A 13,021-nucleotide genomic window follows, 5' to 3' on the forward strand; every position below is an offset into this window, starting at 1 on the left:
AAACCTACTTAATAAGTTATTATTTAACACAGCATATGGAAAATAAATGTATACTACTACAGTTACAGCATGTTTGTGTTAATTCACCTCTTAAGGCTATTTAATTTTAACACACTGCTAATCGAGCAGGAGTCGTTCAGCCCCAGGAAGCTGTAAGAATTCAACCTCACCTGCCAGGCTAATTTGAGTTCCTCGAGTTTGAGAGGTCTCGGACCTCCCCTATTGTCAACTTTAATTTGGTCAATGACAATAAATTTAAAGGCATGATTCTTACAACAAGATATATGTTTTGCTAGAGCATTCTCAAGTTTACATTTCTTTATAGCATATTGGTGCTCGTACATTCTGTCTCGTAGTCTTCTCTCGGTTTTTCCTACATAGAAGGCTACACAGGATGTACACCTTGCTAGATATGTAACAAAGGTAGAGTTACAATTGTATTTGCCCTTCAGCCTATACAGTGTGCCATTAACCTGGAAGGAAGTTGTTTCCTCCACAAACTTACAGTAATTGCAATTTAAACATTTGTTCATGCCTGGGTTTCTAACCACTAAAGTGTCATGTTGTTCCAATAATGTTTTGAGGTTTTTACCCCTCCTTCATTCAAGTGCTTCTCTCAAACCAACAACCTTAGCAGCTGATAACCTGCCAAAAGAATACTTGAAAGTTGCTGCCAATGCTTTGGCCTTCCTGTGTCAGTACTAATTAACCAGTCAATAACAGAAAGCCATGTCCCAACTAACTGGAAAAAATCAATCATAATACCACTTCATAAATGAGAAAAATCAACTGACCTGTCTAATTACAAACCTACAGCTATGTTGCCGGCACTGTTAAAAATTCTAGAAAGATAAAGCCACTTTCAACTCCTCAAACATCTTGGAGACAACAATCTTCTGTCCACAGCCCAACATGGTTTCCACCTTAGTCATGCCACAACAACTGCTCTCCTTAACTTCACCAACATTATTTGGCACTCTTCTTGGATCAACACTAACTGGCAAAACAACTAATAAAAACGAAAGCAGGCTCGGTGGCAAATATGCAAATAGTGTCATGTTGTTCCCATAATGTTTTGAGGTTTTTACCCCTACTAAAGGTCACTCTAGGACCCTCACCTACTTTTTGATAAACATTTGGGCACATCTTGAATAACTCCCAATTTTTCTTCAAGATGGCTAAACATTGGTTACTATGTGTACTAAAGGTAGTAATAAAGTTGGTAGAAGTGTTAGTGTCCACATGACTAATGGTTTCAATAACATTATTGTTAGTTTCTTCTGAGATAATTCCTAGACTTATAGGTGATGCAGTAGGTTTAGGACGTAAAAGTGGGACATAAACTCTATCACGTCTTTTGTCCATCACCTCCTTTATAATCATATCTAGAAGGGGTTCGGGATACCCTCTGTGGAGGAACATATTCTTAATTACACTGCACTCATCAATAAACTCTTCATCCAAACTGACCATTCTGGAAGCTCTCACCAATTGCCCCTTAATGACAGATTTCTTTTGGTGAAAGGGATGATTACTAGTATAATGGAGAAAAGTATTAGAGTATGTGTTTTTCCTAAAAATCCTAGCTGTGAAAGCATTCAATACATAGTTCTTACTCAGGCTTATATCCAGGTATGCAGTAGTGTTGGAATTAAATGTGGACGTAAATTGTAGAAAATCAGTGGTACTGTTAAGGTAGTTTAATACTAGATTACTGTCACCTTCATCTCCATTGAACAGAATGAAAATGTCATCCAAAAATCTGGTGTAAACCACAAAGGTGTCAGAAAAGCTATTACCTTTAAAGACGTACTCTGATTCCCAATAAGCCATGACTAAGTTAGCTATGCTACCCCACAGGGGGACCCCATTGCAACTCCTATTTTTTGCAAGAAGAACTAATTTTGAAACATGAAGTAGTTATTACTTAGTGCTAAATCAATAAGTACTGAAACCAATTTGATTTCTCTAGTGGTTGCATTATGTTTCGTCAGCATGAGGACGACCCATTCCAATGCTATTTCATGGGGTATAGAAGTATACAAGTCTCTCACATCTATAGTGAGAAAGTTGTAATTCGCATTGAAACCCAATGATCCTATCTTGTCTAGAAATGACCAAGAGTCTTTACATATTTGAGACTTGTTTATTAGGTAATTTTTGTAGGATGGCGTCTACAACCTTTGCACAAGAGTAAGTTGGTGATCCTCTGCTGTCCACTAGAGGTCTCAATGGGGGATTCTCAATGCACTTGTGGGTCTTAGGGATACCAAAAATGCATGGATATCTAGGAAACAAAGTTTTCATGTAGTTATAAATCTTTTGGTCAATACTCCCATCAATGAATAAGTCCTCTAAGCAATCCTTAATGATGTTGTAAGCTTTATTTACCTCAGATCGAGAACTAGGAATGTATGCTTCAGTATTAAGCAATCTATCCATACAGTGTTGGTAATTGGACATACTAAAAACCACCAACCCACCTCCTTTATCTGGCTTACAGAAACGTAAGCCTTGTGTACTAAAAAATTGTAGACAATCACGCTCCTCCTTAGTAATGTTAGTGGTGGAGTTACTCATGCCCCTAGTCGTGTCGGTGTGTCTAACATCCAATTCACAACATTTTTCAAATAATTCTAACACCGGATGTAATAGAGGGTTATAAGTACTTGGGATGTAAAATTTGTCTTGATGTTCAGAGCTGAAGACATTGCCCATTAACACATTAAAATTTAATTTTCTAATGTAGGATTTAATATCTACAATAGTATCTACTATGTTCCATGGTTTAGATGGTACAAATGTCAGGCCCTTTGACAATAGATCAACCATTTCAGTACTAAACTGAGTAGAACTGAAATTGTAAAGTTTAAAGTCCCCTGTCTTATTCAAAGTAGTCACCGGTTGTTGTGAATTGATCCAGTCTTCGTCATGTCTAAGTGGCACACTGTCGGAATCAGGAATAATATCCAGATTCAAAGTTGACTGTTCCTCACAAACATCAGGGCTAGTAAGAAGTGGACAGTCTGACCTTAATTGAAACATTAATTCTTGTGTTTGCTGAACTTCCGTTTGCCCTTGAATTGGGGTTGCTGGAAGTTCTTCTGTTTTGGCCTGGCCCCCATGGAGGGGCCTTGCTGAAAATTTTGATGTTGCTGGGTTGAGTTATTGTCAAGGTGTGCACTACATAACCTCTCACTCCACGGGGTCTCCTTCATATTGCCCACTTCAAATACAGGAACCACAGGTCTGTGGTTGATGTTAATCACATTTTCATAAGAAAGGTCCCCTTCATTTGTGTGGTCACCACTTTCAACTATGGTCTCAGTCTGACAGCCATTAGTTGTTATTGGTTGTTTAGAATAGACAGTCCTTTGCTCCAGACCTGTGCTGGTGGTGGAATAGGGTAGGCGGTTCCTAAATTATACGCCTTACAGTCTCTTTCCAGTTTTTTTATTTTATTAGTTTTTAGTTTGAGCATGCACTGGTCAATACTAGTAAACACACGCTCATACTCATATTTATATCTACCAAACTCAAAATGGATCGGTCAAAGGCCTTTGTCACAGTATCACATCACAAACGTTTCACCAAACTCTTCTATCTCAATCTTAATCAATCTACTTTCACCTGGTTTTATAGCTATTTCACAAATAGATAACAATCAGTAAAATGGAAACATGAGTTCTCTTCCTTTCTCCCAGCCAGAAGTGGAGTTCCATAATACTCAGTTTTTGATGAATACTATTTAACATATTCATTAACAATCTCCATACCACCAACAAACAGGCAAATATAGTTTAGTATGCTGATGATGCAACCATAATCTGCTTTGCCCCTACACTAAAAACCCTCTAAGAAACTACCCAGAGTCCTTCTCCTCTGTAAAATCCTGGCTAAGCACTGCAGACCTTCTCCTAAATGCTAAAAAGTCCAAACTCATGCTCTTTATACCAAAACAATATAATGATCAGAAAAATAATTTCTACATTGTTTCATCTGACAATACAATAATAGAAACAGTAACAGCAACCAAACTACTTGGAGTTATTATAGATGACAAACTCAAATCAGGCCAACATATTCATCAAGCTATTAAAAAACATATACAAAACGAAGGTCCTATAGAGAACAAAGCACTATCTTACAATATCCACAATAAGATCCATAGCATCCACTTACCTAATTCCAGCTCTTTTGTATCTATCCCACATTTTCACAATTCTTAACAATACCCTCCCGTCCAAACTTGAAAGATTGTATCATAAAGTAGCTAAATTTGCCATATACTCACACACCAAAATCCATCACTGCACAACCTTGAAGGAGCTAAACTAGATGGAACTCCCAAGCCAGCTAACCTACTTTCAACTCACTATACCCCACAGACCAATTCATAAACCAGATAGGTGTCCCTCTTTAAAAAAAAAAAAACATTCTGCAGCCATACAGTAGTAGCAGAACACTACACTCCAATAACAAATCCCTCCTATATGTAAGTAAATCAAAAACTTCTGTGGGAAACTCACTAAACTGTTATTGTGTTACAGAACTACGGAACTCCATTCCCCAACAGCTAAAACTTACAGAAAATGACAAATGCTTTAAAAGCTACTAAAACAGTACCTATGACACTCCTGGCTCTGCTCTTGCTCTTCAAATGGTTAATACCTACAACCTCTGACAAAACCATGCCTCACACTTCCTAACTCATCATATATGGAGCTCATCATGATATTGAGCTTAGTACAATTACACTTTTCTCACCTACTGTAAACAGTCAATACTCAGCTGTTTTTTTTTTTTTCCTTTCCCTTTAAAACTAGTTTATTTTTCTCTCTTGTTTTTAACTCCATTTTGTAACTACAAAATGTAAATGAATGCTTTTTCCATTTGTTTTACTTTTCTTCTTTCTGGACATAACATTTTTCTAAATAGCTAACTGCCATGTTTACTTGCACTAGCAATACAAGACACAATACTATCTGCAATGTAAAATAATCTAATAAAAATGTCTATGTATTCTGAATACTTGAAACTTATGAATGTAAATGTGGAGCTTTTCTTTCAAGGCCTTCGCTGAAAAAGGGCATTTCTATCCCAGTCAGACTTTCCCAGTCTAAATAAGCAAATAAATAATACTTCAGATTGATATCTCTGTATGCATCATGCACCTTTCTGTATTGTATTATTCTATTTCTGTTTGTTTCCATGTTCCTATTACAGCCTCCACCATCTACCTTTTGGCACACTTCCCCTGTTTCCTTCCATAAGGTACTTCTCTTCACATGTGTAGTCGTGAGTTACAACAGTAAATTAGCACCTCATCATAACCATCTGTGCACACGGTTTTGTGCCAGCTACTATTGAGTCTCATGCTTGATGACTATTTGCAACAGCTCTCTAACATAATCACCCTATAGATTCCTACTGCATCCAATATGAGCAACTCCTTGTTGTGCAGACAGGTCTGGCCATATGGACTGTTAATGTGCCTTGGGGCTTGCTGCATATGTATTGGAAATAGTATTGGCTTGGCCATAATCACTGACATGGCATTCTATGTCCCTGGAATGATTTGACATTAATTTAATAATAAAGTTATATTTGTGCTGTGATTTCATAGTATATTTCAGTGCTGATTTAATATACAAAATGCTTCTTTTTTGTTACTGATTGTGTTTAGTATTAACTGATGTGTGTTGATAGTCTGAATACAAAACCATAATAAAAGATATGTCGCAATATATGCAGCAAAAATGAGTGCCATCAAACAAAAATTACTCTTGTGGAAACTTGGGAACAAAGTTCATTCAGATAAAAATTAACATTTAGGAATATTGTTTTTTTTTTTTTTTCAAGATTCAGTGCAGAATCATACCAGAACCTTCAGGCAACTGTCTTTGCCATACAAGAGTTGAATCAAAATCCTTATATATTACCAAACTTCACATTAGGATTTAAAATGTTTGATACATGCCTGTCAGAAGTTAGAACAATTGGTGGAATTTTCTGGATGTTGACTGGTGCAGAGAAAGAAGTCCCAAATTACAAATGTCCTGAATCTCAACCACAACTATCTGGAGTCATTGGAGATTTCCAATCTAACACTGCAGTTCCAATGGCTAGAATACTGGGTCTTTACAAGTATCCTCAGGTATGAGACACTGCTGTTTGTTTTTAGTTAAGTAATAGGTTCCTCTTTTGTGGTGTAACAAGCAACATTTTCTGTACTACATTATGTCATCTCCTCCCTACTGATAAAATGAACACATGATCAGAATGTGCATGCTACATAAGTAATGACGAACAGAAATGGAAGTGTACAATTCATTCAGATATTCAGCTTTAGTGAAATTCAGTCAGCTCTACATGCTTTCCATTTCACTGCAGAAGACATTAAATTCTTCTTTTTTATTAGTTCTAACCTTTACTTTCTAGTTACAATATGTATTTCCAAACTGTTTTTGTTTTATGACTTTATTTCTTTATATAAATATATAAATATAGATCTATTATTTATTTCACATTTGTTTACCAGGAAAGTCCGACTGGGACAGAGACCATTTTCAGTGGATGCCCAAAGAGAAATGCTCCAGACACAAGTCTTTGGAATGTGAGAGGAAACGCCAGGAGGACATGCAGACTCCGCACAGAAGGCACCCCAACCTAGAATTGAACCAAAGAACCTCTTGCTGTGAGGTAACAAACCTAACTGCTGCATCACTGCACCACCTATATATATATATATATATATATATATATATATATATATATATATATATATATATATGTGTGTGTGTGTGTGTGTGTGTGTGTGTGTGTGTGTGTATAGGTTCATAGGTTCATAGGTAGGTACTAGGCTATTGGCCCAAGGGCCTAAGTAAGCCTAGCCAACAAGGTTCCCTGGCTTACGCCACCCAAGAAAGTTAATTTCCTGTGCCCCTGTCGAGCAGACCCACAGAAGTGATCCCTGGGGTGTATTTCCTATTTCTCATCCACTCATCAAGATTTTCTTGAAGAGTGTTAATGAGGAACTTTGCTTGACATAGGTGGGTAGCTTGTTCCAGAGTATAGGAAGTCTCTGGGACAGGAATCTATCCCTCCAGCATGTCCTGTTTATTGTGGTGACAAGGTTTAGGTCCCTAGAGCATGTAACTCAGAGGGATTGGGATTTTTTAGGTGTAGCATGTCCAACAGCTCTGGGTTTAACATAGCTTTATATGGTAGGCAGAAATATACTCGGAGTAGGCGATATGCTATAGAGTAAAGCTGGAGTTTTTTTGAGACGGTCAGTGTAGGACATCTGTCTGAGGCCAGTAATCCTTTTGTGAGGTACTTCTGTGGCCTTTCTAGCTGCTGCAGATGTCTTGTGAGGTACATTCCAAAAGGGGCATTGTACTCTATAATGGGTCTAATGAGTGCCAAGTAGAGGGGAACAATGACCTATTTTTTCCTAGATAAGAACCCTTTTGTGATGAGGTGTGGCATATAGAAGGATTTCTGACTACTGTGGCGATGTGATTATCAAAGGAGAGACTACTGTCCACCTGGGTCCCAAGGTCTTTTATCACACATTCGGTGTTAAGTAGACTGCCGTTTATGTGGTAATTCATGGGTACAGAGTTTTTACAAAAGGGGATGACAATACACTTTTTGGCATTGAGCTTGAGGCCATGCCTCTGACACCAGGCATCTGTCTCAGTGACACCCTTCTGTAGGATGTCCACATAATTTGAGGACTCGACTATGGCTCCTAGTTTGCAGTCATCTGCAAACTTCATTAGCCAGAGGCCTTCTGTGTTAGCCTGTACTTCAGAGAAGTAGATACCAAACAGGAGAGGTCTCAGCACTGAACCCTGTGGTACTCCACTTGTCACTGGTTTGAAGTCAGATTTGGAGTCTGCAATTTTTACAGTGTGAGTTCTCAGTGAGCCATTTGGCAACTCATCTTGTGATGTAGGGATTTATACCTAGTTTAGTGAGTTTAGCTATAATTCCAGAAGGGGGGATGGTGTTGAAAGCCTTGGCGAGGTCAAGATAGGCTGTGTGAATCGCCTTACCCTCATCTACGGCTTTGGTGACTGCCTCAAAGAAGTCGATCAGGTTCAGAGGGCATGATCTACCTTTCACAAACCTGAACCGGGTGGGGTCCAGAGTTTGGAGGTTACCAATGTCTTTATTTATGAGTTTCATGATGATACGTTCCATGGCCTTGCATACCAGGCTTGTCAGGCTAATAGGGCGCTAGTTCCTAGGATCAGTTGTGGCTCCCCCTTTGTGGAGTGGGATAACTGTTGCTGTGCGCCATTCAGTGGACACAAAGCCTGATGTGGGACTATAATTGAACATGGTGCTTAGGTGGGGAGCCAGTTCGTTCTGACGTTCGTGTAAAATGCAGCCTGGGATGTTGTCCAGTCCCATGGATGCTGTGATTTTGGTTTTAGAGAGTGCAACTTTTACCTGCATAAATGTGATTACAGGGACTCTGCATTCTTCCTGTATAGATATGGGCCCTTTAGGGGGTGAGAGGGGGTAAAGTTAGCACTGAACCTATCTGCCAGGATGTTGGCAGTATCAGTTGGTTCTGTAATTTTCATGCCATTGTGCTGTAACTCAGAGCAGATCTGGGTGTTGCAATTGAGATTTTTGACATAGCTATAGAATGCTTTGTGGTTGCCCTTAGAATCAGTGGTGATTTTGTTTTCGTAACTAGCTTTGTAGGATCTTATAAGGGATCTCAGCTTCTTACTGAGGCTGACCAGGGAGCTCATCCACTCATGGGATTTTACTCTCATTTGCAACAGTTTCTTCCTTCTGTTGTAGAGTTTGTTTATGGCAGGGGGCCACCAGATTGGCTTCCTTTTTTTGGAGGATAGTGTCTTGGTTCTGTTTGGGATAGCACAATCCATGCAGTCATGTAAGTGCTTATAGAGTGCATTTGTGTAGGATTCAGCAGTCATAACTGTATTGTCCATCTGCATGGGTGTCATGACGTTCGCCACTTCTGTCTTAAGAAACATGAAGTTGGCTTTGGAGAAATTGTTTACCATGGTTTCCTTAATGGTGGGTGGGGGTGGGATGTGGATATCTAGGGTGATTAGCTTATGTTTGGATCTGACCAACAAGGAGTTGACTTCAGATGTAGAACACCGGTCACTCATGTTGGTAATGACTAGGCCTAGGATATTGTTGTGCTTGGTGGGGGTGTGGATAAGTTGATCCATGGCACTGGAATTTATGAATTCCAGAAAACATTATGTGAAGGAGTTGGTACATGAGTAGTTTTCCCAGTAAATGGTGGGGTCATTGAAATCACCAATTATTAGGGTGTTTGGTTGAACCTTAATATTTTCCAGTATATCAAGAAAAGAGGAGTGGGAATCCCGGGGTATGGTGGAGGATCTGTAGCAAGCAACAATTTGGATTGCAGTTTTGCCCAGAGTTAGTTGCACTTGGATAACCTCGGATGCATTATGCTGCGCAACTAGCCTGGAGGTGTGGATATTATTAATGAATATGGACACACCTCTGCCTTTGGTGTTCCAGTGCAGGTTAGATGGCCGAAAAGTGTAGTATGAGTTATAGCCTGGTAATGCAGGGGTGCTATCTAGAGCCTTGAACCAGGTCTCCGTCAGTGGACAGATATCGATGTTCTCCATTTTAAGGAGTGCCTTGAGTGAGTGCATTTTGAGATTTAGACTTCTAGCATTGAGTAGCATTATCCTCAGTTTTTGCTTGTCTATTCCTGTTACAGTGGTGAATTTGTCATTTGAACCTTGCCTAAAAAAGGCACTATAGGGGTGGCAAGAGCCTTATCCAGTATCCGGAATCCCAGGGATGATGGGTGCAGGCCATCTCTGGCAAAGAATTGTGGTCTGTCGACCATGTCATCCTAGGCAGACAGATACTGGATTCCCTTAGAATGACACCAAAAGCTTAGCCAATTGTTGAAGTCAATCATTTTGTCCTTGTACTGTGCTATCATTCTGGGTGATAGCAGGATGCTACTCAGGGCTAGGGTCATACCTGACTGGGCAACAAGATTGGAGAGCTCTTCCATGTCTCTTTTCATGTAGTCCAGGGAGGTACATCTCAGGTCGTTCACACCAACATGGACAATGACAGAGTCATATTTGTCCTTGTTGTGGAGTGACCTGAGTGTGTGGGTTATGTGGCAGATCCTGGCACCCAACAGGTAGCTGACAGTAACCTTCTCCTTGTTTAGCCTGGTGAGTGGGACATCAGTGTGCCTGACTATAGAGTCACCTATGACTAGTGTGTTGGGTACGTTGGTTTGCCTTATTGGCCGTGGTTTATTGGCACACTGAGTCTGTGGGCTATGTGTCATTTGGGTTGCGTTGGGGGGTGGAGGTTGCTTGCTTTTCTGCTTTGGAGGTCTCTAATTGCTTGAACAGATTATTATTGAGAGCCAGTGTGAATGTTTTTGTATTTATATGTGTGGATTTTGGTGGTGTAGGTTTAGTGGGACTATATGATGAGTTTGTTGTGGTGCAAGTGTTTACCTTCTCCTCTTCACTGTCAAGTTCAGTCTTGTTTGGAGAGAACTTTACCTCCAGTTTGGCTAGATAAGTGCATCTCTCACAGGTTGTGGTGTTGGGTGGTAGTAGGAGAGGGTTGCCTGTGTACACGAGGCAATTGCTACATTGCCTCAAGATGCCCAGATTCATCAGATAGACAGGAGAGAACACTGAAAGTTGACCCTTGGACATGCCTGAATAAAAAAATATTTTCCTCTAGACAAGTGAGGAAAGTAAGTATAAGAGCTGTTTTTCTCTAAGCAAGTGAGGAAAGTAAGTACAAAAACTGTTTTCCTCTAGGTAAAGAGGAAGGTTGAGTGCTGTAGTAATTTGTAGCTTATTGAGTGCTAACAACAAATTCTGAACAAGTGCTGAGCGCGAATAAGCAAATTCAAGTGCTAAATCTAAGAATCTGTACCTGGATCTTGTAGTAGATAGGCTACCTAGTGCTTACCACTCCCACTGATAAGCTAGAAGGCTTCCCTCCAACACAGAAAGGCTTGGAAGGCTCAGAAGCTTACAAACAGTCCTGGATACAGCAAATTTGTATCTGGACTAGACTAGTTACAGGAAAGGTAGGAAACAAGTGCAAATGCAGGCTTTTAAACCAGAAAGTTAAAAGAGATGGAAAAACTTCCCAAACGGCCAATAAACTACAATTTCTGGGCCAGAAACCATTCTTGTGGTAGATAGGCTATCTAGTGCTTATCACTCTAACTTGATAAGTTAAAAGGCTTCCCTCCAACACAGAAAGGCTTGGGGGGCTCAAAAGATTACAAACAGTCCTGGACACAGCAAAACTGTATCTGGACTAGACTAGTTACAGGAGAGGTGGGAAACAAGCACACAGGCTTTTAAACCAGAAAGTTGAAAGAGATAGAAAAACTGCCCAAATGGCCAATAAACTACAATTTCTGGCCAAGAAACCATTTTTGTGGTAGATAGGCTACCTAGTGCTTACCACTCCCACTGATAAGCTAGAAGGCTTCCCTCCAACACAGAAAGGCTTTTGGGGCTCAGAAGCTTACAAACAGTCCTGGTTACAGCAAATCTGTATCTGCACTAGACTAGATACAGGAAAGGCAGGAAACAAGCTTAATTTTTTTTTTGGAAAGTGTAAAGGGAGAAAGGAGAAACAGAAGATAATTCAAAATTAAGGACCTAAGTGGCTTGCCCTTCACAAATGTTCTCTCTGTATTACGTAGAATGAGCTAGTGACACTAGACTGGAATAGAGCTGGGATAGAGCTGAACAGATGGCAATGGTAGGAGTGTCTGAAGTCAAAATATGATCTCACTATACTCAGTTGAGTGAGCAAATGAGATAGATCCAGGAGGAGTGTTCAAACATAAATTTACAGGAGGGGCGGGCAATTCCAAAGCCACCAAGATTAATACCAGAACAAGAACAGGGAGGGCGGGCAGGAAACTAACCACATAGACAGAGAGAGACCACAGTATTCTATGAAACAATTAAATAGAAATATAAATAACTACAGAGAGACACATTCCACAATATTCAATGAAACAATTAAATACCAGAAAAATAAAATGCAGTACAATCTTTAACACTGCAAGTTTGTACTTAACTCAGCTAGTAATGCCGTTGATTGTAGGTATGTAGCAGAAGCCAAACAACTCAGATATTGAGCAGTAATCTATATATAATATAATATAATATAATATAATATAATATAATATAATACATTTAATTTCCTGAGAACAGTGTGGGTAGAAATAGAGCATGTTCTCCTAATGTTTTTAATTATTAATACATTTTCCAATGCTTGCTTGATTAATTCTGAAATTCAGCAGGTTTAAACCCAATATCATACGTCAGCTTTGCCCTTGGTACATTGCCCTGGCTCCTTAAATGTATTCTATAAATAGTTTGATTCCAGTTTCTATTAGTTTATCATATAAATTCACAGTTTTGATCGTGATTTTATAACCGTTTGATTTTCAAGAAGCCTGATTGCCATACCCCATGTTAATATTTTCTAATTCCCATATACAAATCAAAGTTATTTTAGAGGCAAATTAATGACTGACCTTTGAAAGGAAAGAGATGCTTATTCTGTAATCTTGAGTATTGTTGTATGATGTCTATGCCATTTTCTGTTACTGATATTTATTATTAGCATTAGGTTCTTTGATCTGATATTGGCTCCTGGTCCTGTCTTACAGGCACAGACTTTCAAAGAGAACTTGGTCAGATGTTGCCTTACTGACAAGGCAGGGGTCATTTTTAATAACCTGTAAGAAACAGTATAAGCTTTCTAACTGAGTGATTTCTCTTTAAGAATCACTGCACCTTTTCAAGTTCTTTCAGGTGGCTTGTTTGTAGACTACAAACTGCAACATAGTATTTAATAATGGGCCAGATCAATGAGGTCAAAGACCTCCATGAAGTGTCTAAATGCGGCCTTTCGTTTTATATATGCTAGAGCATATGAACTTCTGACATAGGCAGATACACAC

General features: G+C 39.3%; 1 protein-coding gene across 1 annotated transcript in view; it reads left to right on the top strand.

Annotated features, from left to right (window-relative positions):
• The first annotated feature begins 2,167 nt into the window (after positions 1-2,167).
• The window catches only part of LOC122801299 (extracellular calcium-sensing receptor-like), a 59,728-nt gene continuing 48,874 nt past the window's right edge, over positions 2,168-13,021 (top strand). The window contains exons 1-2 of the mRNA XM_044070844.1: positions 2,168-2,193; positions 5,863-6,157. Of these exons, the coding sequence (XP_043926779.1) occupies positions 2,168-2,193; positions 5,863-6,157 (321 nt within the window). The remainder of the gene's footprint in view (positions 2,194-5,862; positions 6,158-13,021) is intronic.

Source organism: Protopterus annectens, chromosome 4.part1, assembly GCF_019279795.1.
Source record: "Protopterus annectens isolate FY-2018-M chromosome 4.part1, PAN1.0, whole genome shotgun sequence".
NCBI classification, from domain to species: domain Eukaryota; kingdom Metazoa; phylum Chordata; order Ceratodontiformes; family Protopteridae; genus Protopterus; species Protopterus annectens.